Source organism: Rhopilema esculentum, chromosome 13 (genome assembly GCF_057945365.1).
Source record: "Rhopilema esculentum isolate cy_ngs chromosome 13, ASM5794536v1, whole genome shotgun sequence".
Classification (NCBI taxonomy): Eukaryota; Metazoa; Cnidaria; class Scyphozoa; order Rhizostomeae; family Rhizostomatidae; genus Rhopilema; species Rhopilema esculentum.
This window is the reverse complement of record NC_142827.1, coordinates 4,144,221-4,171,343: the sequence shown is the minus strand read 5'-3', so window position 1 is coordinate 4,171,343 and position 27,123 is coordinate 4,144,221. Positions and strand designations below refer to the sequence as shown.

The following is a 27,123-nucleotide window of genomic DNA, read 5'->3' as shown; positions in this document are numbered from 1 at the left end:
TGATGATCACCCGAACAGTGATGAATGAATCGCTGCGTGGGCGATAGTGACGTAAACACAAACAGGGATACTAAGCTCCGAGATCTAATAAGAGAACAGCTGGTAATGTTGGATTGGGGAGATGCCAAGGGATGGACGAAAACAGAATTTTTAATGGATTTTAAGAGTGACGTTGAGGCCCGTGTATTCATACACGATGAGCTGAAGAATAAAGATACTGGAGATGAAACATCGAGTGACACTTACATTTTTGAAAAGGGAGAAAAGATCACCGATCTCGGTAAGGCTCGGCTTTTTTTAAGGTCGATTGATTATTTACTTGTCATTGATAAGCCTATACCAGCCCTCAAGCAAGTACAACCAAACATAAACAGATAATTACAATCATAAAGCTGAACTGATGAAACAGAAGGGGTAACCGCAGTTCTAAAAATCAGATCAGTATTGACTTTCCAACCGAATTGCCCTGAGGCCAACCAGACCAGACCAGTTGTGGTTGCAACGTATTGTAAAGTTATTTCTAAAGACACTAACAGCACCTGTCAGGTAAACATGGTAAAAAATTTCTTGATATTTTCTTAATCATTTGCTAGTTTTCATTAAGTATTTTAATAATGTAACCAGATTATTATAAGAATTTTTATCTATGTGTTATTAAGTACCTTATGTTGTTGGCGTGAACATCGATAGAGACTTTTAGATGACAGTTCTTCCTTCCATCCTTCATTGTAGATTTGGAGCTTGCTGCTGAAATAGGAAAAGCACTTCTTGAAAAGAACAGGGAGCTTGAGTTTTTGTTCAGGTCAACACTTGAATCCAAGGAAGAATATTTATTGAGAACACAGGTTTGGAACATTACGTTGCATACTTATTGTAATTTTTCCCCTTCAATGTAGACTTCAATGGTAAATGCAGCATTGATAGATTTCCATAAAGGGTATAAGTATCCTAGGTTTGCTTCAAAAGTGAACCAAGCTGGCAAGATATTTTGTTTCAGCAATCTCTGTACTGAGTTTAGATGTTTTCAATTTTTATCTTCATATTTGTCAAAAATGGATGATAGAATTTGAATCTTCATGTTGAAATTAGACTGTGTGTCAAAAATTTCATATTGTTTGGACAGACAGGCACAAATTATGCTGTTTTTTGCTTTTCTGTTACATTTCACTAAAGTTTGCTGCTGCAATATTTCAAACCAACAGCGAATTCCATTCAAATTGTGACCAAACAATCCAAACTGCATGAGGTTTTTAGTATAGACTAGTTTCAATATGATCATTTGAAATCTCAGGCTCATTTTTTACCTTGGTTTGTAGAAAATGAGATGCAAAACTGATGATGCCAAATCCGAAATGTTAATTGACTCATTTGTTAAGAATTACTGTTTGTAACAGCACTAAATGTGTGATCCAACTGTGTATGACATATTTGAAGTTTAGAAAATTGTTATTCTAATGAATGTTTAGAAAAAGATGTGATGTCCCCCAACGCGATCAATTTTTTTCTGTAGCCAGAGGTTTTGTACCTTTGCAGTAAATTGGATTGCAATCCACCTATTTCATGGCTGTTAACCCCCAGTGACCCAGAAAATATGACACTGAATTGAATGGCTACCAGAAAAGAGAATTCAATGGAATGACGCAGTTTCCTAAAGCCTCTTGGATACTTCTAAGTCTAGACTAGTATACGAGTGTATTTATCAGACACTCAAAACATTTTTTATGGCATTTAACTTACAAGAAATGTATCAAAGAGCAAAATATATAGTTTATAAGGGTTCTTCAAAGTAGGAAAACATACCTTTCGCTCACTATATTCCAAATTTATCTTCTAGTTTTTGGAAAACCAGGTTGAACTGTTACGTGAAACAATTGAAGATCAGGCCAAAGCTTCTGAGCAATACGAGCATCAAATCTTAGAATTAAATGATAAATATATGCAACTTCAGGTTGATTATAAAACCCTGAACAATAAAAACAACAGATTTTGGGATACAATTGAAAGTCTTGAGAAGAAATGTGAAACATACAAATGCACAATTGAATCTTTAGAAGAAGAAAAGAATGAACTATTAAGAAAAGAGACTGCTGTGAATGGTCAGTCATCAGATTCCACAGAAGACTCCAATTTAAATGAAGAGCACAGGTCTAGTTTTTCATTGATTTTAGAATTGGAGGAGAAAATTGAACATTTACAAGAAACAATAAAGGATTTCAGAGTACATCAAGGAATAGATAATATTGAAAAGGAAGAACTGAAAGCAGAACTTGAAGATATCTCAACAGAAAATCAACTGTTACAGCATCAAGTGCTATTACTTGAAAATGAGGTCGAGGAGTGGAAAGTGGTATGCGAAGAAGCACAAAAGTATAAGCTCCTTGCAGATAAATATAGTCAAAGTTATAATTTAAAGACAACAGAAAGCAAGAAAAATGTCAAAACTCAAAAGACTTTATCAAGCAAAGCATTCTCACATGAGGTTTTGAATGATTCACCGCTTTGTGGAGCTACAGATTTATTTGAGACAAAACAGAGGTATTTGTCATCTTCTGTCACACAGATAAACCAACCATCAAGGGATCTGTCAGTTTTATCAGAGATGGACAATCAGTATCACAGTCTTGTAAAGCAGTATGAGAATTTGCTGAAGAAATATCAACATGAAACATCACCTGGTAGTTTAAAGAGGTCAGAGAAAGTGCAGAGAGCTATTCAGACATTGTCTTGGGATTTTGCTAATTTAGATATGCATTTTGGCCAACGAAAAGAGAATGAGGAGAATGTCAGTGAAGAAAAGTCAGTGTGTGTTGGAAGCGACCAAGGACATGAGCAACACATTGATTTCCGAAAATTGTTTGTTGAAATTTTCGCAAAACTAAAAGAGTCAAAGGATTTTCAGCCAGAGACAACATCAAATGAATAATAAGTCCAAAGTAACAATTGAAACACTCATTTACCAAGTCTTGCAAAAATATTCATTCCAATGGATTAGGCCTCATGTCATGAATGCTCTGTTTTTTAACATTTGGTATTTATCTGTCCACTTGCTTATCAAATGTGCAAGACATTGTTACAATATGCACACTTTTTATTTTAATATGTATAAATTTTTAGTTTTGATATTTATGCCACTGACAACATGCATTACAAACTGAGTTACATTTTATAAACTAAAAAAGTTTCTGAATTTGCAAGGTCATGACATTTTTTTCATATATATTTATTGCTTTTTCATTTAAGACTGCTAGCAAGACAACTGCAAGAGTATGCATTCATTATAACAACACAATCTAACACAAGTATCAGCATATCAAAAGATCTTAATTGAAATTCAATATACAATTTTGCCTAAATTACTCATTAGTACTAAATATATACATGAGAACTTTTGCAACATTAACTTACTTCAGATTGAATGCTTTAATAAGGAGAAACAATAGTTTCTTAAACCTTTGCATACTTTGAGATTTTTGCTGTTGTGTGTTGTGTGTGAGTGTTATAATAATCAAAGTAATTTTTAGTACCTGTATTAACATTATACAGGATGTAGAGTGAACTTAATATATGAATATATTTGTGTGTAATTTCTTAAGTTTTTTCCTGCATTTCTGCTAATGGGATAAAAATTCTAACTGGCAAAAGTAGGTAGAAATTTATCAACTATAGTACTCATTAGTACTATAATTTATTAATATCATCAGCATATCAAAGGTCATAGCAAAAACTGAAAGAATGGGATAACAATAAATGGTATTAGGCCAAATAATTTTTGTTGACCTATGGGGTAACCTTACTGAAGTTGCTTGAAATATTGATCGTTATTGTGGTATGAATAATCCTACTTTAAGTGTTCTTGGTCAAAATGGAGATGATAGATGTACTACAAACTAACCATGGGCAAAGATGTTTTATCATAAGGGGCAATTTTCAGTGCAATTAAATAACTGAAATTGAACAATCGTTCAGCTGCGGATCGTGGAATGACAACACCGCTGTTTGCTCCGACTGACTTTGTTTCCTTCTTCAAAATTTTAGTCCTGTTTGGGAGACATACCCTGTTTGAAATCTTGTAAAATAAGGAAAATTTATCTAGAAAGCATCAGAAAAAGGGCCGACTGCAAAACAGTGTTACGCAACAGCCCTTAAAATTATTTTTACATTGGTTAGTGAAGAGCGCAGGTGAACTGTTCCATGTTACAAATTAAACCTTTAATCCAGCAAAATTGGAAAAAAAATAAAAATAAGATTATTATCTGCACAAAAATTCAATTTCAAAATAAAATTTACTATAGAAATATTGTGTAGTTTTCAAACCCTAGAAATATATATTTGACAAAGAATCTGTTGCCAATTTTCTTTCCGGGGCAAATCTAAAAAGAATTTCTAAACCTTCTAAATAAAAGTAGAAAAAGTTACCCATCGGCATTAGGGTAATAATAATTTAAAATCATTTTCAACTACAAAATTACTCTCTTAATCAGAATGCTGTAAAACTTTAACTTTTTTAAGTTCCATTTGACCCCTGTGTGCCCACGTTCTATACTTAGCCAAATCTTTTCGAGTGACAATGCCAACAACCTAGGAAAACAACAGGTATTAAATTCAAATAGTTGTTTGAATGATAACTGATGTTAATGCCTTAGCTAACAGTTCTATGGGCTGCAATTTCTCAAGACTTTAAAATCCCAAGAACCCCCAACAGATTTAAAGAAAAGTACCTAATTGCTAAATAGAAAAGCCGTTTAGCCCATAGAAAACTCAAATTTCTTGAATATAGAAGGCGAAAGAGAAGAAAGTGAAGATGAGCTAGATATCTTATTTGTTGATGATAAAAAGGGAACCAGAAACTTGAAATTTATATGTACTGGATGTATAGTAATGCTAAAACAATGTCAAGGAAGAATTGTTTTTGTTATTTTGAAAGTCCATTGGTGGAAAACGAGACTTTTCTAGCATTTGAAAATCTCTGTAAGAAAAAATTTCTTTTTCAAAATGATTGGGTGGGATTAATATTCGGTTGCTGTGCTTCACCAAAAATAAATTCCATTGAAATTTTTGGTACTTAATGTATATTCTTATAAACTTGAATTCAGCATTAAAATTACTTTTTATCTACGAACGTGGCAGTAAAAAGTTAACTAGAAATAGCTCTTGCTAGTACTGCCCGCAAACAATTAGTTCCTTGATAATGATTGTTTTGAAAATGTAGGTCAGGATATTCGAAGAAGACACCATCTTGGGTTTTCACAATTCTATAAAAACAGCTGCTCTAGTTGATGCTAAACTATTCTTTTTATCAAGAATTTTTGGTGTTCAGTTTGCCTTTGATTTAAGTCCAACGCCCTTTTGAAAATCATGAAGTTTTTCGAGGGTTTGACATTTATTTTTCGATAATCACGACAATCATAACTTTTGCTCGTACGGTCTCGAGTTTTTGGGAGAAAAGTGTGGCATTCGACTGGTTTTGATTCCCAAAACTTCGAATCAAAACTTCCATCCATTGCGGAGAACAGAGCTGTGATACAGCACCGTTTTCGTGCCAACAATCATAACTTTTGCTCGTACGGTCTCGAGTTTTTGGGAGAAAAGTGTGGCATTCGACTGGTTTTGATTCCCAAAACTTCGAATCAAAACTTCCATCCATTGCGGAGAACAGAGCTGTGATGCAGCACCGTTTTCGTGCCAAAAAACCGAAGGCCTTTAACAGAGTCTTGGCAGAGCAACGCTCCGAAGATAATTCCCTTCCGCACAAAGAGGTGGCGGTTAACGACCTCCTCGACAAAGCCGATTGATTGACAATGAAATTGATTGACAGTTGTCATGGCAGCAGAAAAGTGACAAAATCTGCTGAAAAAGTGCTGACAACATGAACTGAAGCTTCCATATGCTACTTATACGCGGGGCAGACTATAAGCCCTTCACTCGCGCGCTATCGCGCGCGAGTTGCGGGCAATAATAAGGAGCCAATTGGACCTCTTTTATATTTTGGTAGCTTAAAGTCTGATTTTCGTAAGTTGTGTCTGTGATCAGTCTTTTAGACATGGATTGCAGTGACTTTGGTACAAGGCAATTCTTCACTCTGCATATCAAGACAGTGATGTCTTTCGAACACTATTGAAAAAGACATGTACTGGACACCCTTGCATGGACAAATTCTTAAAAGGAAACAGAACATTTACCTGATTACTTTCATCAGTTACAACCAAATGCCTCAAACCGAGAGCTCTAAATAATTTAAATCCTCTGTTCAATGAAGAATTCTGCAAAAAATACATTAAAAAATTTCAAAACAACGAAAACAAGCTCTTCTTGCGAATCATTATTATGCAAATTCAACAATTTGAATCAAAGAAATCTGAATTAAAAAGGAGGTAATCAGTGAGAAAAAAACATATATTGTGTATATATATTCCATATGCCAATTTCTTTTGTTCTTTTTCTGTGGTTTATTATAAAGGACAAATTTGCTTGCCATATAAATATAGAAAATTTTGGTTTGCTTTCAATTTAGCAATTAATTATTCTTGATTGGCAGATAGCCAGGACTCAGAACTATTGTCTGACAGAGATAGAGCCTGGCATCTTTACTGCAAGATCATGACATTGTGAATGAAGTTTTTTTGCTAAAAGTCCGCTTCTTGATTATCAAAGTACAAACTGACTGACTTACTGTCTCAACAAGCCTTTATATAGGATGCGTTTTATCACTAGTATAGTTTGTATAAAATAAACAAGAGCAAAGAGCCTCGAAAAAGGAAAAAAAAATATTAATAAATTGACTTGAAATAAAAAGGGCCACACAGAACTTGTCTTGGCTCCTTCCAAACAGTTCAGTCAGAATTGCTACAAAATAGTGTCATCCTTTGTGTTTTCTTGCCCCTAAATGTGTCAGCGATGATAATTTTTTTATATACAGACTTTTTTCTTTACTATAAGATATAGCTGTTGTACAGCAAATTTCAGAAACAGTTAGCAAACAGTAGTTACTTACAAGTGGAAAAGCATGAAGAGTTTTGGGAGAAAAGAAAACATTCTGGGCCTGGGTTGGGACTAGAGGTGTGTTGATGTTCTGTGGCAAGATTCCCAGACATAAAGTCATAACCATGTGTTGCAAGCTGGAAACTCTTAGTTCAGTATGGATATAGGAAAACCCAAAAATTATTCGGTAAACTTTGAGAGGATGTGTGCTCGCAACGAGAAGGTCTGGAAAGTTTCATAGCGAGTATCAAGTTCTGAAAAGTCTGAAAAAGATTGTTCTGGGAAATTTTTTTGATAAACCAAGTGCACTCTTCAATGGTATATAAAAATGAAGGCAATTGGTGTTTAAAAATGTTTTGGGTCAAGTGAAATGGCCCTATGGACAGGCACTGACTTAAACTGTTTCACTATAAGTTTTTATAGAAAATAGCTAATAGCTTCATAGCTTGATTTGGTGAAAAATGCGACCATAAATCGGAACACTTATGGTTTATCTGTTTAAAAAGCAAAGCATTTAAAAAATTCTTACGGTTTAGAAGAAGAAACAAATGTCTACAGAAGGTTTTCACCAAGCAAGGTTTTTGACAAGCTTGAATAACATATTGTGGTTTCAGTCTTCAACAAACTGAGGGAATTGTTAAAAGAATATAGCCAACCCCATCACAATAAATTGCTATCCATTTTAAGATCAGCCATGTTTTGACAAAAGTGGGTAATCACCCCCCAAAAAAATTTGTGCCATTATTCGCTACTTGTGTCACTACGTCTCCTCCTATACAGAACTTCCTTTTGGCCTTGCTGCTAAAGCATATTATAAAAAAAGCTTGGCAAAAGATATTCTAAACAAATAACTAATGCTTTAGAACTGATACTGCATGCTTACCTCCATCACAGTGTATGGAGCTGGATTCATGAACGGTCGCAGATCCATATAACACTCTCTTTCTCTTTGTGATATATTAATATTCTGAAATTATATCAAATAAAACATATAATACAGTAAATTGAGATCCATAAGAGATGTTAAGAGAGATATGAAAACATGTTACAGTCTAGAAAATGTCAGACTTTTCGGTTTGATGAGTACAATAAAATGTTCATAGCTCAAAGCCAGAAATTAGTTTACTAGATCGTGCCTTCACAAAAAACTGCAGTTTCTATTTTACAATGAAGTTTCGAGAACGCCTGTTAAACTTCAGGACAACTTTAGTTATGGCTCAGCCACAATAAGCATGATAAATAGAAATGGTGTGCAGGTAACTAAGGGATAGACAGCTGAGCTTCCAAAATATGATTGATTATCAGAGTAGTCTGATGTCTTCTGACAGTCTTTATGTGTAGAATGCACAAAAACCCATCGCACAGTTTGTGACGCCATGATAGAATTCAATTATTTTATAGCTAGTTCAAATTGCTCAGATGGGACAAACTAGCAAAAATTCATGGTAGATAAAAGCTGTCCTTTATTTTTTGCCGTAAAACTTTCTTAGAAAAGAGGAAAATACTTAAAAAAATGAAAATCTGAACTTCATTGACTAGCAATGGACCTTGTTTGAGCTTCAGAAGAATTAAAAATTTTGATGATATAGACCATCGTTGAATTTATTGCGGCTTTTGCCCCACTTGCATCATTGCACCCTGAAGGTCGAAATAGTCGATATGGTCTATGGTTGAGACGGTCTATTCGACAAAGTCTTAACTATCCAAAAAGTGTAATAAATGTGCATAATCCTAACATTTTTGACAAGGTGTAGAATCCCCATATACCTCCTCTGCATTTGGCAAAGCCACTACCTACATACTAAGCAAGTTTAAGCGGTTATTAAGGCCGAAAAAGAGGATCATTTTCAACAAAAAATGATCGTGTAAACTGCAAGAAACTGGCGTTATTTCAGTTTAGCGTTATCGTGTAAACTGCAAAAAACTAGCGTTAATCGACCAGACTGGCAAAATTTAAGTTAAATAGCTAAAATTGATCAGTTCAAGGTGCTTACATTTTTCAGCCTTAGCTGAAAATATACTGAGAGAAAATGTCAGTGAGCGACATGACTAGGGTAGGAATCCAACCCACTGGTTCTGTTCTGCACTCCTTTACAGAGCGTTTTCTACTCGAATGAGTGTATTCCAGTTATCTTGAGATCCTTATTTGGCAGAAAGAGGTCCGTTTAAGTTTAAGTTAGAGGGAAGGTCTTAAGAAGAGGCCAGAAAAGATAATGTCAAGGAAACAATACTATTTGGAGAATAATTTGTGACTGAAACCACTTTCGGAGGCTCTTTAAGATGGTATTTTATCGTGCTTTTCAAAACTGAATAGTTGCAGCAACTCACTCTTATTGGAGGGAACCTTGGGTACGCATCTCGGAAATCTTTTAACTTCAGCTTGTGTCTCCGTAGTTGACTTCTTTCATAGAAAACCTAATCAAGCAAGAAAATTTTGATAAAAAATCCAAGTGAAAAGGCTTTGAAACATGAAGATTAAAAAAACCAGAAACCGATTCGATGATATACAAATTATTCTACTAATTGTACAAAATTCACAAAACAGCATTCTGTGGATCATGCCACTTTATGTGTGCCTTAACTCATCTTGCATATATAATTCATATTTACACTTTCCACATTCTTTATATCACTAAATCTTTATAATCATCCTTTTACTCACTCACAGCTAGCGTTCAAAAGCTTAAATAGCGCTACAGTTGCTGTTAGTTATAGCTTGAAAATGCACACCTTTTGCTTCAAGAGAATAATGAGCTGTGACCTCAGAATGATGCCTCTGAATGTACCATAGGTTGCCCTGTCACCTGCCTGTGAATCAAGAAAAGTTCATGCTTGTACACTCATGCTCAGCTTTATATTTTGAAATTGTGCACTGTAACCCGTTCTAGTGACTGGCAAAAATTGCTAATATAGATGCGGGGTTGGTCAGTACATTATTTTTAAATTGGTTGTATAAAGGACCTCGATAATGATAATGGTAACGAGGATGACTGACGATTGATAGTGACCATTAAAGATAACGAAGAAATGCTGGTAATTAATTGATGACGATGAATGATGGAGATTATTAGGATGATATCTTCAATTTTAAGAATTTGAGCTAGAATGTATGGCATACTAAATGATAAAATGATTTAATAAATTGTGGACAATAACCTGCGTTTGAGGAACATTGTCAACCACTGGGAAACCATTATGATGCGAGGCAGTGTTCTTTAGCACGTCAACAATGCGGCCGACCTAAGTGTGAGAGTAAGACAAAGCTATTCAATTCTTGGAAGAAAAATCCAGTTGACCATCTGGTAACTGTCATTATTTCTAACTAAAATTTACCTGACATACCACGCGTTTAATTGGATTAAACTACCCTGTGGATACTATAAATAGAGAATAAGTTAAAAGAAATGCAAGACATCAAACATGTTTGTTCGTGAAACCGTCATTTATGAAGGAAAAGAGCTATTTTGATACGTGTTTATCCAAACACAGATAGTCAAGGGGGGCAAATGTATATTTTTTTACCAATTAAACAATCAAATGATAAAAATATCGTTGATCATTGCAACGAGCAATAAAGTTTCTCGGAGGTAACAGGGTGTTATTTCAAACCTAGTAGCTTCAAAAGAACAAAAAGATAGACAAATTTAGGAAAATATTTGAAGAATTCTTTTAAAAGCCTTTGTACGGCTATTATTAACAATAAAGCGAGATGGAAATACAGCAATTTGATAAAAAAATAAAGCAATGCCTCAGTCGAGTTCAGAACTGATGACAGCCAAACCATATGAACTGATGACAGACATAAAATCTACCTTGAAAATATTTAAACAAGGATTCACGTATCCTGAAGGAGCATTGTGAAATATGCAGAATCTAAATGTGCAAAATCAGATAAATGTGCTACAAATTGACTGAGAAATGAGCACATGACCACAAGCTCTTTCCCCACCAAATCACTATAACATGGCCTTCGTTCTAAAATCTATGAACAAGGCGAAAGCAACAGCAATTCCACTGTAAAACTTCAATACAATACAGCCTTGCCTGGAAACAAATTTCCAAGCTTCAATTATAACTCTTTCAAAGTCCTTTGCAATTATACTCTTTTCCATTCTTCATGATTGGAAAATGCAACACGAAAAATTTAAATAATCAAGATTATTAATGCTTGGACCTAAATCTGAAGGTTGACAAAGCAGCAAAATCTTGATACTACTTACCCTTTCTTCAGTATGAAAGCAAACAACAGGCTTTCGCATTACATCTCTGAAAACATAAAAACACAAAATGTTAAAGAAACTTTAGAGAATGGTAGCAAACTCAATAGCTATAACCAGGTCTGCCAGAAGATTAAATGGGCCCCCTGGACAACTCTGTTGTATATTTTGAAATCCGAGAGTGGCGCCTCTGCGGGACTCTCTCTGTGGGACTGAAAAAACTACACTCGGATGAGAATATCAGTATTTTCCTTTTCTGTATAAAAATTTTGATCATAGTTTAACATGACAAAAAAAATTTCTTGCAATTTCTTTACAGGCCAACTGTTGGGCCCAGGACCCAGGGCAATGGCCCCCATACCGCAGGGGAAATTGTTCCCTTACTGCAGGGGAAATTGTCCCCTTACTGCAGAGAAAATTGTCCCGTAGCACCAAGGCAATTGTCCTCTTGTCCCACTAGGTGAGTCTGACTGCAACCCCTCACACTTACAATGTTTGTCCGTTGAGCAAAATTACCGTTTCATTTCAATTTTATAAACTTTTTAGAACGGTGGGTGTTTAGACAAAAATTAAGGACAAAAATTGCACCAGACTAGAATTCTACTTCATATTCTTGGCTTATTTTGAAATAGAATTTATGAGACTATATTGAAGACTATGTTCGAGACTATATTGAAGACCTTTTGAAAAGTTAAATTATTTTCGTAGATTTTTATTTTAGACCACGAGTCCATTCTGCGGGGGTTGGGAAAGGTCACTGAATGGCTTAGTTGGAAAATAATCATTTCCCCTTTTCATTAAAAATAAAATGATTGGCGACGATTAGTTCTGATCCTATGGGCAACGTACGCGTTTTTACCAACATTCTCTTGTCAATTGCCTACTCCTTTGGTAAAACATTGAAAAGGAGACAGAAGGCAACAAATGTGGTTCGAGGGAAACGCGCTGGCTACAATGTTAGTCTCCTCTTGAGAATTATATAGCCAATTGCTGATTAAACATTGTTTTGTTAAATTGAAACTCGTGAATCATGAACGTGGATAATTTGGAAGATCATGAACATTTGCAAAAGTGATTCGAAAAGCAAAAGATGGTTGTATCATTAATAAAGAAAACTGACGATAAATAAAGGGTAATTTTTGTCTGCCGCGAGCCACTTACGACCAGATATAGAATACCGAAGTGATGACGTCATAAAAATCTTTTTTAGAATTTTTTAATTTTGATCCCGGAACCTGGAAGAGCATCATGAAATACCTCTAAATCTGCAAAATCAGTTAAAGGTATTACGAATTGGCTGAGAAATGCCCACTTGAGCACAGGCACTTTACCCCATCAAACTTCTGTAACTTTCCCTAACTTTATGAACCAGGCCAGAACATCAGTGATCTATTAGCAAACTTAAAATCTTTCATTGGCCATATTTCGCCCAATTTTGAACATATCTAACTGATTTTGCATATTGAGAGGTATTTTATGCTGTTCTTTCAGATTATTTGCTCAAACTTAAGAAATTCTAAAAAAGATTTTTGATGACGTCACACTTTGGTACTCTATAATACTATTGCAGAATCGTTACATCACTTATCGTCGTGTAATAAGATATTTAAAAGCTCCTAGAAACAATATGAAAAGGAATATTCGAAGAATCCGAGATCAAAAACATTATCAGAGAACAACACAATAACTAAGAATGAATTGCAATGACCCACCGAATAGGAATCTGCGATGCCATCTGGGGTGTTTCCCAATCCAAAAAGGGGACACCAGCAAGTTTTATATGAATATCATAAATACCCTAGAAAGGAAAACCCATTTTGGTAAATTGGACATACATGTGTGGATTTAATAATATTAATAATAATAAATATTTAATCAAACCATTATAATGCTTTTTAGTTCCTTTCACAACAAGTATGAGATATGAGAAGCTTTGGAGGATGCTTTTTAGTTCCTTTCACGACAAGTATGAGAAACTTTGAAGGGATCTTTTATAATAACAGGGATTAAAAACCTTTAGGCAGTATCAGGTTTTCCTTTCATCTAGACATACAAGACCTACCATTATTTATTATGTTACAGACGCTAAATAAACATGCAAATCTTAAGCAGAAAGGGTCTGGCAAGATGGCCGAGGCCTTATCACAAATCAAGGTATCAAGTTTCATGTTTTCTGAAAGAGCTAATACGTCGAACTGTTTCAGCGACAAATGGAAAACGAAAAGTTTTAAGCATTTCATCTTGAATAATACTTTATGTTCTGCTCAAGGAAAATAAAATATGTCTTCGCTGTCTGCGTTTTAACTCTCTTTTTCATCCCAACAAGGGAGCCAAGGTTTTTCTTCAGCCAAACTTTAATTATTGTTCATACTAAGTATTTAAACCAAATAGAGCAAAACTAATGGGATACGATGCAATTTAAAAAGATGAAACTGATACAAAAGGAAACAAATAGCTTATAATTCACCTCATTAAAAAAGTCTCCAACCCATTTGGCAATGAGGATAGCTAACATCAGAGGGAGGCCATAGGTGATGTCACCAGTTGCTTCCATGACAATAACGCAAAGGCTGATGGTCATCCGCATCACACCGCCTGCATAAAAAGCAGCTAGCATTAAATGCAGGCATCTTGATACTCAAAGATACGATATCAGCAAACATTAGACTTATTTTCTTCTTAAAGTAGATATTTTGAGCGTTATGGAGATGGCCTTTTAAGGAAAAGACGACTAAGAGACAATTTCTGCTAGACCAAACATAGGTGGTTATGGCACCCTACATTCCCACTCTCTCACGCTACGACGTAATCTTACAAACGAACATAAACTGGTATTATTAAAAGATTTTAAGCAATGTCAATACATATATATACAAAATCAAACGGTAAATAGAAAATAGATGATAAAATGGAAAGTACAGATTTTCAGCATTTTCTTATAGGTTCTCAATGCTGAGAAACGGAATCTGTGTTGCGGTGCCAAAAATTTTACTTCATGTTGGGCATCTAATAGAGAATCAACTGTGTAGGGATGTGAATCAAACATTAAAATCAAAGCCCTCACCTAACATGGATGCTGACCCTATTAACGCATAGATTCCCGGCTCTGACCACTTTCCTTGGGGGAATATTTTGTAAACACAGTCACCAAACATCCTTCCCCAAGCTGCCCCGCAAAGGATGACAGGAACAAACAACCCGCTTGGCACATACAATCCATATGTCCAGGTAGCGAGAAAGAAATAGCAAATAGCGAACAAGAGAACCGTCACGGTGTTGTAGTTCCCTAAAATAAACGTTTGCTGTCATTAAATAAGAACACGTACATAACAGGTAACTCAATACAAACGTTAAGGAGGGCATGTTACATCGGTATATAGAGTGGGGTAGTAGCCGAGTGGTTTTCTCATCATTTCGGTGATAGCAAGATATCGTTATTTATTTGATGATACCAATGCTTAGTTCGAAAAGACGAGAATGGCTGTTCAAAACAAGGCTGACTATATAGGCCACCCAGACGGGAAATTCTCGCACGGAATTCTGGGAAAATAAGCTTCTCCCATGTGCAAATGCGTAAAACAAAATAAAGGAGCATCTTGAGATGCAAAGATCAAATCGGGTCTTGAGGTGGAATCTTTGTTCATCGGGCACGATTAGCTTGACTGACATATTTTGATTTGAATCTGATGCATCCCAAGGCATCTGCTTATAAATCTACTTTCATTAGATTGTATTGCTGTTGCTTCGTTTTACCAAAGCAACAATTTAATAAAATTTAATGGGAACCATGAATGGCTTGAATTGAAAATACTGTATGTACTGTCCTAGAAGGCACTGTAGCCGCGGTTTGTTGTTGTGTAAAACTTGCAAACTGTACAGATTTAAATGCATTCGTCGACTTATTACTAACCTCTTGGAGAATGAAACAGACTTTTAACTGAGTGCTCTGGCGTGCTGAAAGCTAGCGACCCCATTGAGCTAGATTCGCCATCTTGGCAGAGAAACTAGAAGGATAATCAAGTTAAACATTCACTACAGTCGTCTTTAAAAACAATCCATTGTTTTTCTAAATTACTGATACGGGGTCATTTTTGGAAATGAGATGTTCTGAGGACTTTGATACGGCCTAAAAACGCGGCAAAATGGCTGAAAATTGTGAGAACGCAGATGAAAACAAAAGAAATCGAGATACCCAATCGAAACACACCTTGCTTTCTTTGTTTCTCGAAAATAGGTTCAAAGCTTAAACTTATAGCTACAGCAAAGGTCAGACAATTTCATGGACTCTGAATTTTGAAAAGCATTCTTGCCAAGTCAGATTATAATTCATGATGAAGTCATCAAGGCAAGATGCTTCTCAGTCGCTGTTACTAAGCTTCTCTTTGACTTGACATTGTATTTCTACTTAAGAAGTTCTTGCTTTGAGATTGAGAAAAGCCAGCAACCTTGCCATTGTTTTTATGCATCTTAATAAGGTCAGCTTGTGGAAACAATTTTATCATTCGATTACACAGCATTAGGTCAAAAATGATGTTCCTTGGTAATTGAACATAAAAAATATTACAGGGACTCCAAAACGAGCAGTTTTACATGCTTGTATATTGATCAACATTAGCACGTGCAGAGCTTTTGCAATTAACAACTTTTTGCGTTGATGTGAATAAATTTTCCCCCCTAATTTTCCTTACCCCGATTTCCTTTTTCCCAATAAGGAAGCAAAGAATGAAAACATGACATCTTATGCCTCATTTCCACTGCAACAAGTAAAAAATTGTTTATTTGTTTCTGGGGCAATCGAAAAACATCACATCAAAAAGTATATTGACACTCTGATAAGAAGGTTTTTACGAATGCTTATTTACCTGTAGTGCTTCTGTAGTATTAACAGTTCCGATTGGAGCACAATCCGGCTTGAAGTAAATCAAATTAAATGCGACGACTGACGATATCATTCCAACGATGATAGCCTCGATTACACGTAGAGGCTTCTGCTTCACGAACCTGGCGGATAATAAACGCAAAGAAAGGGGTTATATAGGGCTGACTCATAGGGCTGTTGCTTGGGGATAAGGCTGTAACATACGTGGGGATAAGGTTGTAGCAAAAATCAATGTATTCTTTATTGTAACTCAGAAATTATTTGTGAGAAAAAAGGAATTCAAACCTGGTTCTGAATATCGACAGATGGTGATTTATTGCGTTGAAAATGGCTCCAAGAAGGCCTCCTGATTCAAAACAAAAATTAATTGAATTACTTACAGACTATGAGAGAACAGATTTAAACAGCTTAGTTACAAATAGAGGTGAAGTTTCATATAGACGGGGTTAAGATTTACTTTTGACTTACGCAGTTAATTATACCTGACTTGAACGTAGCCATTAAATTCTGCTTGGGTAGATGAAATGCTCCTTGATTGTTTTTGAATCAAAACAGCACTGCCCTCCGCTAGGCAGAATTATTCAGGTTTAAAAAGCGCTTAAATATCTTTTGATGAGACGTATGTTTTTAATACTTGGGAAACAGCCAAGTTACCGGTTTCTGTGCACAATGGAGTAGTGGGAGATTTGTTTTGTGAAGGACTTGTTATTGGTGTTCATGCCTAGAAACTAGACTTCAATGAAAACTTTTCAATACACACAAGGCAATGTGATATAAAGGCAAGACACTAAAATGCTATTTTCTTGAACAAAGTCAGTATAGGACAATTATATAGAAGACAACTTGACGTAAAAATAATTTATGATTGACCTAAAAATAAATGAAAAAACGAAATAAGACTTGCCTATTATCCCCATGACCATGAATAATGGAATTTCGTATCCATAATAGGCACCCTGTATAGAAATAAACATTATGTGAAAAACTAGTCACAGAAATACATTTTAAGAAATAATAAAATCTCTGAGATAGGAAAAGCACTAAAACTTTCGTAGTATACACAATAGATGATGAAATTTCGAAAAAATATTCCCAAGATAGAATTACGCAATTTGTATAAGTAAAATGTCCACAAAAGACTTATCCAAATAACAGACACGTTGAAACAGCAAACAAATAATTTTTACCAGGACTTCTTTCCTGAGTCTGAAGAATTATGAACCTCAGGAAAACAGAAATGTTCCTATAACCAACAGAGGCGTCCTCTGTATGGATTTTTCCAAAGCATACATAATCTGTAATGGCTCATATTTCCTACTGGGGTATTCCTATCCACATCATGATAGAGACTCTCTCGTACTTTTGTTATGATTAAACGTTCCATACTATGGAGGGAAATCAGATCCTGTAGACTGGTTTATAAACTTTTCCTTTTTCTATTTCGATTTATGTACAAGAGATTAAGTCTCTAAAAAATCTCTTGAACACATTGCTTGTGTCAATATATTTCCATCAAGCTTGGTGGATTAATCCAATCCAGAAAGTTGATGAATAAATGTTCCAGCTGTTTCTATGCAATGTTTCTCGTTACATTAGGGAAAAACTTTGCTAGAGCATATCACAACAGAACAGTCAAAGCTTAGTAACCAACAAAAACTGTTAACTTACGCTAAAGACACCAAAATTTATAAGACCAGGAAAACCAAGATCTCCTGGATGGCCATGGTAGATAGACAGCAGAACGTTGAGAGTAAATGTGGAAACCATGGAGGCAAAAAACATTCTCCATGTCAGGGCCTGGTTCCAAAAACTTGCACCTTCTTCCAAACTGAAAAGCACTCCACCTGCCAAACGAAAAATCTAATAAATATTTTGCCTTTGAGAGGGGATATATCACAAATCTGAGAAAAAATTCACAAAGAAGCTGTGATCTATAATTCTGTACCAATGCTACAACAGCAGTATTATTTGTATGAGGAAGAGAGGAGCAAAGAGAAGTTCTGTAGCTATTTTCTCTCAACTTTCTTATGAATGCTGGACCCCTTTTAGATGGCTGACCATAATACGTCCCTCAAGACATTTATGATAACATTCCAAAATTTCAAAACAGCTATTCAACTTATTTGTGATTTGATTTAAAAAATATGTTAAGGATTGGTTAAAAAAGGGGGACTGGATCATCAAAAATAGAAAAAAACGGTCGCAGAAACAAAAGTAACATCATTTCACTTCATCAAAATGAAAGTTCTATGTTCTGACGTTTTAAACTCTGAAGATTGTCAGACGAAAAGCTTTAGTTTACTAAATGTTTGCTTTTTTCAAAGTCATTTAAAATGAAAGTTATCAAGTTTCACAAATAGGAAGATCCCTCTGCTCAACTTATAGGCAATTTAAGACGGTCAGTTATATATTTTCAGAACTTCAAATAAAACTTAAATGCAAGGTCTTTACATTAGGGATAACACGAAAGTCACATAGCTTGCTTTTAAAAAACAATCGTCAGATTTGAAAGCAAATAACTTTCTTAGCTTAGTCTGCCATGAAAAAGTTTCTACAATAAACATCAACTTGTGGAGTTTAATTTTTCATTTTTATTTGCTTACTTCATAGCAGGTATAAACTACTTCGAAAATTTGGTGTTTGGCTAGCTTGACAATGGTCCTTAAAACTGTAAAACTGTAACAGTACTGTAACTATCTTTTTATTTCAAATACCTAATCTTTTTTAGCCAGCTACGTAGAATACCATTAAAAAACTATTTTTGGAAAGTTAGTCGAGATAGGGCCATAAAAAAGTGATACCGCAAGTAAAGCAAGCTGTCAATTCAACAAATATGGCACTTGCTAGCTAACAGGGATTACGTCTGTTTAAAAACCTACCAACTGGAGAACCGAAGGCAGCTGCGACACCAGCCGCAGCGCCACCAGCAACAAAGTCCCTCTTCTCGTGATCGCTGCGGAACATTTCAAAGATGTGGAAATCTCGGTTGAATGTAGTCGATCTTCCTTGAGACACACCCGCAGCAATAATGGCACCAGAGTGGATCATGGGGCCCTCTTTGCCACATGCAAGGCCACCAGCGACGGAGAACACCACTCCGACTACTTTGGCAACTAGGGTCTAGAAAAAATGGAGTTTGTAGAGATTAAAGTTAACTATAAACAATTTATAGCCGTAATCTAAGTTGGTAAAGCGCTGGACTGGGAGTCGAGTGGTTCGGAATTCGAGCCCTCTCTTCGCCATAGCCAACCGTAAGTTTAAGAAAGGGCACCTAACTTTCAAATGATCAACTGTTATCCTACAGAGAGATCAATGCGGCAAAACTAGGCCAGCTCTTGCGGGAAAATGGACATAAAATTCAAGAGAAAAAATCGAGAATCTAAAAGACTTGACCTTATTTCATTCCCTGTGCCTTTACGGCAGTCACCTGTCACCTACTCTTTAAAAATAAAGCAATGTCATCTTTCCTCATTCTACATTATATTTCTTTGTTTATAAATTGCTATTACACATGTAGCTGCGTTGCTCGTAATGGCTCTGACGAAACATCCTTGGAAACATAGATAACCTAGTTACCTAGTTACACAATATCTCTGCTTCTCGAAATTCAAAACATTGAAAACATTATTTACAATAGTAGTACCTTGATCCTCACGACGTGAGGTATTTTGACGCCGTTCAAGTAACATTTGATTTGCGGGATGCCACTACCAGCAGCAACAGGCTGAAGAAAAATTCAACACAAAATTAACAAAGTCGAAATTTTATGCATCAAAGGTTTTGTGAAGCAAATAAACTATGAAATCTAAAATTTGTGTTTGTGACAGGACGGCATTGAATAACTCCAAAGCCTTGATACCGGAAACCTTATAGAAATCGCAAAATGGTTCGTTTTCGTTGCTGATGTAACGAGAACAGATATATCTGTATTTGTCTCGGTTTCCTCTACTACGAAAAGCTTTGCACTTGTGAGTGTAAGAAAATTTTGGAGGAAATTCATACCAATTGCTTTTAAAATTTGTAAATAAACTTTTCTCACAACACATTCGCAAATAAATTCGAAACAGTCCAATTACATTCGTGGTGGAAGTATAGTAGCTCAATCAAAACCAAAATGAACAGTTTCTGTGCTTTGATAAACAAAGCATAAGGCTTTGGTAAACAAGAAATCAATAAGACATCGCGTGAGTTTAATAATCATCTTTATCATCGTCTTTATCCTAACGTCTAGAAACATTTCTAATTAACATATTTCAATGGGATTTCAAACACAGTGAAATAAATAATATAGAGGTATTTCAACTGCAATCATCACTCTGACGTTTGATACAGTAAATACGCGCAAAGGAGAAATTAGTTTTTAAAAAGTAAGACTCTTTTTAGGTCACGTTTTAAAAGTGCATACAGGAGTTGCAGGGTCAACATTTTTATAACCTTCTTATCCAAAAGGTGCATTTTTGTAATGAGTTTAGTTTGTTTGTAATGCCTGGCAATACTTCGTAACAAAAGATGTTTCATGAGGCATCTTTATAAATAAAGCCTTAGGATTTTCGGGCAGAAATTTATTTCCGAACACAAGGTGCTTCTGTAAGCAGATTAACTGTATTCTACAGAGTGTCAGACAGAACAAATTATTTTAAGCATCACATTGCTGCTTGCCGCAATTCATCAATCTGCTTAAGGCTGTTGTGGAGGATTAAAAATACAATTATGGAAAAATATGTCAGGAATACACAAATGATAAAAGATTCTAGAGGGAGAATGGTAAATTTATGAAGGCAAAAGCTGAAACAAACCTCAAAATAAACGACCAATACTGCGGCAATAAGAACTAGGCCCATGTCGATGCCGACCCACAGCGCATACGGAAGAGCAAAGCAACCCTCTCGCATGCACTTGTCGAGATCTAAATAATTCGTCAAGGTAAATCAGGATTCATCAACGAAAGTAGTAAATATTATATTTTTATATGAAAAAAACCTTAACTGGGGAGGAAACCTGGGAAAGCTACGCAAAACTAGAATTGTTGAAAAGGTCTGCCAGGACATATATACATAAAATCGTTGTTGATCGAACCTCTTCAGTAGTTTTCTATTTATCCATAAATCGCATTAACCTATTCTATTTTACGCTACATCTATTTTAGAGTTTCGAAAAACAGGAGCAAATGTTTCCCTGTGATAACGTCAGTGATGATGTCACAAAAATCTATTGTTAGAATTTTAGAATTCTGGCTCCATATCCTGAAGAACAACACGAAATAATTCCAAAAATGCAAAAAAGTCGAATCTGATGCAAATCCAGTGGTATATTGCCACATAAGCACGTGCTTTTTCACCATCAATTCACTGTTTCTTACCTTGGTTCTAACCTCTATGATTCTAACACGTATGAACCAGGCCAAAGCAACAGTAATCCATTAGCAGATCTCATTTCTTTCACTGATAATATCTCAGGCAATTTAAACATATGATTTTGCATGTTTAGAAGCAGACAAATTGTTTCTGCATAGGTAGAGACCTTTCATGCACAAGAAGGAAACATGAAGTAGATTAAACAGCTGTCGACACGGAAGATAGCTTGAAAAGATACACAATTTGATGAGGCTGTACTTCCAGTCAGCTAACTTCTCGATTGAAATGTCTATTGAAACTGCTATCATCGCGGTTAAGACTCCAATCATGCACATTATGAACCAGCGATAAAGGTTCATCTTTATCATATACTGAAAGAGAATGTAAACACCCCTTTTAAATTCAAGCGTTGATAAGTTGGTACAAGTTTTTTTCAATGCATAGGATTTTAAACCTGGACAAAATGTCTCTATCTACCTGATCAGGGGGGGAAAGCTATTTGGTTGAGAGGGTGCTTGATAGAAACCATCCTGCCAAAGTGAGTGCTTAAAAATTTACTATCATATAATATATCTTTTAAGAAATATCTTGCAAGTAATTTTTTTGACAGTTACCACTCATCCATAACTGTGAAAAGAAATATCTTAAGAAAAAATTCAAACAAAATTTAAACAGGACCAGATGTAAAAACAGACCTTCTTATCTAACCCAAATGTGGTAGATTTCAAATAACTCTAATTAAAGATAAAAATTTAGCTATCTGACAACCACGATATAAGTACCTCCGGATTCTTTGATTTCTCTTCCTTTTTCATCAATGTGCTTTCCGGGACATCGTAATCTAAACTCTGAAACAAAACAAAATTATAAATAGCAACATTTAATAGAGACGTTTTTGGTTGTGTCAAGGAAAAATACAACTGCAACATCTGAAATTGAAGGTCTTTTTAAATGATTTGATCAAGAAGATGTCTTTTCAAAACGTTGTTTAACTAGAAAAGCTTTCACCTTTCTAATATTATACATAAATTGAGGTGAAATAAACAAATTCCAAATGCCGGATCACAGTCATCAGCAGCAAGGAATTGTTCCATGCAACTCGACTGTTTTCATAATTAAAAAACCCAACAGTTCCCATTACTAAAAACAGAGTTGTTGAAACCTCATACCTCAAACTTTGTTGAGATAACTTGCTCTTGATCTTGTTCTTCATTCCCAGAGACTTCTAAATGATTCTAAACAGAAAAACATGTATTAGAATGCCTCACCGCTCTTGCAGGGATGGAAAAAGTATAAGACCAAAGACCATTGGTAGAAGAATATATTGAGCCCTAGAAAAAAAATCAAAAAGGAGAATTTACATGAGAAAAAGAAAATGAACATAGCATCAACCAATCATAATATCAAAAAATGTAGAAATATCTTGAATGGGTGTGTGATGTTTTGTATTTAACTTAAAAGACTTCTGATATCAAGTAAAAAGTTGCTGCATAATTGGGTTATTAATGTGTTGAATCAGTGAGAATTGGGAAACACAGTCAAATAACCAATTTGGCAGCATTGTAAACCAAATCAACATACTATATAGCAGCAGTAGCTTACTGCAGAATGCATTTTTGTAAAAGTCAAAGGAAAGTAATATTGTTTACAGTAGTCAAATGCTCAATAGGCTTAAATCATGTATGGCAGTTGTCTATAACACTATTTTGTGGCACAGAAAATATTTGTTCAACAGGGGTCCCAGCAAGAAAATTTGTTTCCATCCTTGCGCTCTTGCTTTTAAATTCATATTTTTACGCCATAGTAGTTATGTGTTATACATTGGAAGTTCAGTGTGATCATTTTGTTCCTACATACAAATTAGACAATGTACACCAACAACACTCTTAATGCTTCTCCCGATTTTATTTTAGTAGCTGGTTTGTTTAATCTAAGGATCTTCTGAACTCTTATTTATAAAAAATCTTTCTACAGGATAAACTGCCATAAAATAGCTTGATCAAAAATGTCTGGCAGTATGTTACTGACACCTAAATTGGGAATTGGTATTACAGAAAATAGAGCACCTGTTTGTTAAAAATTCTGATAAATGTTTAAAATTTTCTGTGAAGAGGATCAGAACAAATTTGTCCTCTTTTTTGCTTACTTTTTATGTTCATATGTAGTTTTATTTGAAAACCGTTAAAGTTACTAAAAGTGGAGACTGGATGACTCTGTGTCTTTCACCATTAGGACTGGCACATATGTTTAAGTATTTTTAGTTGTAAGTAGATTTTGAAAAAATATATTGCTCACTCAAATCAAGCAAGACTTATCTTTAAGCCAAACATTTATTACAAAGGTGCTGTAGCTGATATTCAAAAACTGTCAGACACAAACAAGAGCTCACTTCTTCCTAGCTAAAATAAACTCTCAAAAGCTGCAAGGTGGGGGAATACTTTTCAAAACTTTATCCCAGATATTCTAGAGACAAATCAAGACATGAGCTAGCTTTGAATGAAGGAAGATGTAAAATGTATAACATAGTGTGCATGTTGTTGAAGTTGGTGCTTGATTATGATTGATGGTAAGAATGATGAAGATGGCTCAATCAATGAATAAAAAATACAGATATCAATCACTAAGTCCCTCCTTTCAGCTTTTCTTTAAATTGGTTCTGTTAAGTAAATGTTAGTTATCACAGACAGTCATCATCTGATAAATTATTCTTTCAGGGGGGACTAACCATTGTTTTATTTCCTGAATGCTAAGAATAGCAAAATTTGGTCTGCAATGGAATCACAATGGGAAGAAAACATATTTTCCTATTACGAAAAACATTAATCATCAACAAGTTGAATTATCAGATGTTGACTGCAAGAAATGTAAAAAAGCTTTGTCTGTAGGAAATCATTGGAAACTTACAGCAATGTCAGACAAGCCACTATATTCAGTGTCAGTTTTGTCCCTGTTCAGCGAGTAAGAAGCATTAGCAATACCAGAATATGGGGTGCTTGATCGTGACTGTGTAAAAAAAGGAACAACTATATAAGGATTCCCAAGATAAGAACAAGAATTGCATGAAATGAATCATAACACCTGAATATAAAATATATACCTGAAACAGGGTAACTTCTGCACTGGTTTGTTAAAGCAGTGGAACCAGTTCACATAATCAATTACTTATAAACAAACATTGCAAAAGCCAATGAAAGATCTATTGTGATTCTAAAGAGAGAGACAGATGATATATTATATCTAAATATTATATTATAAAACACTTTTTTGCAAATAGATTTACTTTGTGTAACACAAGTTTTTGGTTGAAAGGTTCTTGCCAGGAAAGTCTATCTTTTGCTAGTTCACAAGCCTCTTCTTGTTTGATTTTATAAATGTCTGGATAAGGTGAAGTTAAGAATTTAGCAAAAAAGCACTTTAATATAAAGACAATAACCACAAACTTGTTTAGGCCTGGCTAATAGGACTAAAAACTCAATTATCATGTAAGTAATAAGGATAAATGTTTCAAAGTCTCTTTACCTCATTGTTATGGGCTCTAGCGCCAACCAGTGGGGTCCTTTCAGAAGACATACTTTGTGCAGAAGGTGACCTTGACCTCAATTGGTTCAAAGGGAAATTTTCATTTGACATTTCAACATGGCTGGATTATCTCCAATTTTCTTTGCTTGATCCAAAATATACCTTAGTGATTCACTTCATTTTCCATTAAGTAAACTAGAAATGAGAAATGTTAACATGAATATGATGAGATACAATGCAAAAATTAAGTTTTTATGTAAAAAATTGCCAGGAACATGCATTCAGTTAACCTTAAATACACGCCTCAGTCAGAAACTGGGGCAATAGCCAAAACTAAAGCTTACCATTTGAGGCAAGCAATAGCTCTGGCTCCCCTCCATACTCCCCACAGAAGCTGAGGGAAGCTGTGAATCACTCTTCAAAATTGAACACAGAGGAAAAATTTATCTTTATGAAGTTCCATTCATTTGCAGGTTTCTGTTTATATGTATCTTGAAAAGAGGCCCAAACAGGATTATCAACATCAGAGGTTAAAGGGGACTTTATATCCATGATTTTATTTTAATGCTGTATTGATTTTGCTCAAATTCTAGGCCATTTTATATGTATTTTATTTTTTTTCCTTGATACATCTCGCCTCAAATAAGGCGAGCGATTCACAGCTCATCTTCAAAATACAAACAGCCAGGCCTACCAAAACTCATGTAAAGCCTTGTGAGGTTTGAAATGGTTCATTCCTATATAGTTTCTGATGATAAAACAATCTGCATTGTTTAAGTAAACCATCACATTTTGTTTATGTTCATTTCTCAATGTTTTTTTTTCTTTTCTTTTGCATGAAATGTCTAAGATCATAAAATAAGTTTCCTGAAAGTTCTCTTTCCTTTCTTGTTGCTGTTGTGAAGGTTAGGAACATTCAAAGGCTTGATCATTTGCTCGAAACACCGTTAATATAATTGGGTTGTTCCTCTTACAAACAATTATATTTAAAATTCAAGGTTATATCGTTAAATCCTGCCTATGTTTTTATATATACGTAAGTCAGAAATACAAAAATTCATAAAAACTGTGACTCTATTGTCCCTGCAAATAGTCTCATGTAGGCTTTTTAGAATGCAATAATTTCTTTTAGAAAACAATAATTTTAAAGAAAAGCTTATCCAACTTTTAAAGCAGTTTTAACATAAACAGCAATATATAAACAATTAATCAAAAGTGCAAAATGTCAACAAATGATAGCAAGTCCATTACAATGAAAAAGAAGGACCAAATATCAAAAACTTTGGGAATCAAAAGCGCTAAATGAAATTCTGCAGATGTTAACAATATTGCAGGGAGATATGCCATTTATTTCTTGCAAGCAACGAGGTTTTTGGAAAAACCTTTTTGGACCTGACTAATAACTTGATCAATAAGCTAATAAACGCACTAAATATAAAAAATCTTCCTTATAGGTTTCTTATTCAACTCTCTATAGTACGGTCAACTCCATTAACTCTCTTTATAGCTGCAAGAGGTATTTTCCCTACAACAATATTAATTTGATCCAGGCAAAGCATGTGTCACATGATGCTTGTGAATTGTTCAAGATTTTTCTAGTTGATTCAAAATATAAAAAAACAGAGGAAAGATCAAGAAACTGCTAAACACACGTGGTTGTACCAAATTCATTTGTTCATCACATGCAGTATATTTGTTTATTTATTGGACAACACGCACACGGAATAAATGACAGGGTTTGATTGACGACAATTTGACCCCGCGAAAATGGCTGCAAACATACTCTTGTTTCAGGTACATCTGAAAATATGGAAATATTACTTCACCTTAGAAATCAAAAACGCAAACTGGGGCCTCGGGGAAACTCCGACAGTTAACAATATTGCCCTGCTGGAACTGAGATGCGCTCCTACTGGGCCTAGCCACAGTCAAGGTTGGCTATTCATTTTTTGCCAATTAATCGATGAATATGTCAACAAGAATAACTGCATAAGTAAATAGGAGTGAAATTCAATTGTCACCTTTACGGATCTGTCAGCTTGAATGATATGTAAGCAAAGAGATCTTCCTCTGGCGGGCAACAACCCAGCTCCAATTTTCTCGACTTCGTAGAAATATACTTGAAAGTTGATTATTGTCTCCTTCGTTGCAGCATACAACATGCCACTGGCAACAT

At 35.0% G+C, this 27,123-nt stretch overlaps 2 protein-coding genes across 2 annotated transcripts; one reads left to right on the top strand and one right to left on the bottom strand.

Annotated features, from left to right (window-relative positions):
* Positions 1–9: 9 nt before the first annotated feature.
* On the top strand, positions 10–3,585 carry LOC135691573 (uncharacterized). The gene is made up of 3 exons (XM_065209461.1): positions 10–280; positions 733–845; positions 1,835–3,585. Exons 1-3 carry the CDS (start codon positions 25–27, stop codon positions 2,921–2,923), a joined length of 1,458 nt encoding a protein of 485 aa, XP_065065533.1. The 5' UTR covers positions 10–24; the 3' UTR covers positions 2,924–3,585.
* On the bottom strand, positions 3,293–27,123 carry LOC135691569 (H(+)/Cl(-) exchange transporter 7). Its single transcript, XM_065209456.1, has 24 exons — positions 26,969–27,123; positions 24,948–25,142; positions 24,333–24,431; positions 22,598–22,663; positions 22,211–22,276; positions 21,667–21,799; positions 20,871–20,980; positions 19,718–19,798; positions 18,954–19,194; positions 17,743–17,918; positions 16,979–17,030; positions 16,360–16,420; positions 16,058–16,196; positions 15,106–15,199; positions 14,260–14,481; positions 13,663–13,790; positions 12,908–12,993; positions 11,199–11,244; positions 10,135–10,218; positions 9,709–9,786; positions 9,307–9,393; positions 7,862–7,945; positions 6,180–6,260; positions 3,293–4,578 (listed from the first exon to the last, which is right to left on the bottom strand). The coding sequence occupies exons 2-24, from the start codon at positions 25,056–25,058 to the stop codon at positions 4,474–4,476; spliced, it is 2,430 nt and encodes an 809-aa protein (XP_065065528.1). The 5' UTR covers positions 25,059–25,142; positions 26,969–27,123; the 3' UTR covers positions 3,293–4,473.

Excerpts from the sequence above, each read along its gene's own strand:
- LOC135691573 (XM_065209461.1), top strand. The coding sequence starts at position 25 with ATGAATCGCTGCGTGGGCGATAGTGACGTAAACACAAACAGGGATACT. Across the intron at positions 281-732 it reads AGAAAAGATCACCGATCTCG|ATTTGGAGCTTGCTGCTGAA; the intron begins GTAAGGCTCGGC and ends CCTTCATTGTAG. Across the intron at positions 846-1,834 it reads AATATTTATTGAGAACACAG|TTTTTGGAAAACCAGGTTGA; the intron begins GTTTGGAACATT and ends TTTATCTTCTAG.
- LOC135691569 (XM_065209456.1), bottom strand. The coding sequence starts at position 25,058 with ATGTCAAATGAAAATTTCCCTTTGAACCAATTGAGGTCAAGGTCACCT. Across the intron at positions 17,031-17,742 it reads TAAATTTTGGTGTCTTTAGC|GGTGCCTATTATGGATACGA; the intron begins GTAAGTTAACAG and ends ATTTCTATACAG. Across the intron at positions 12,994-13,662 it reads TTGGAGACTTTTTTAATGAG|GGTATTTATGATATTCATAT; the intron begins GTGAATTATAAG and ends TTTCCTTTCTAG.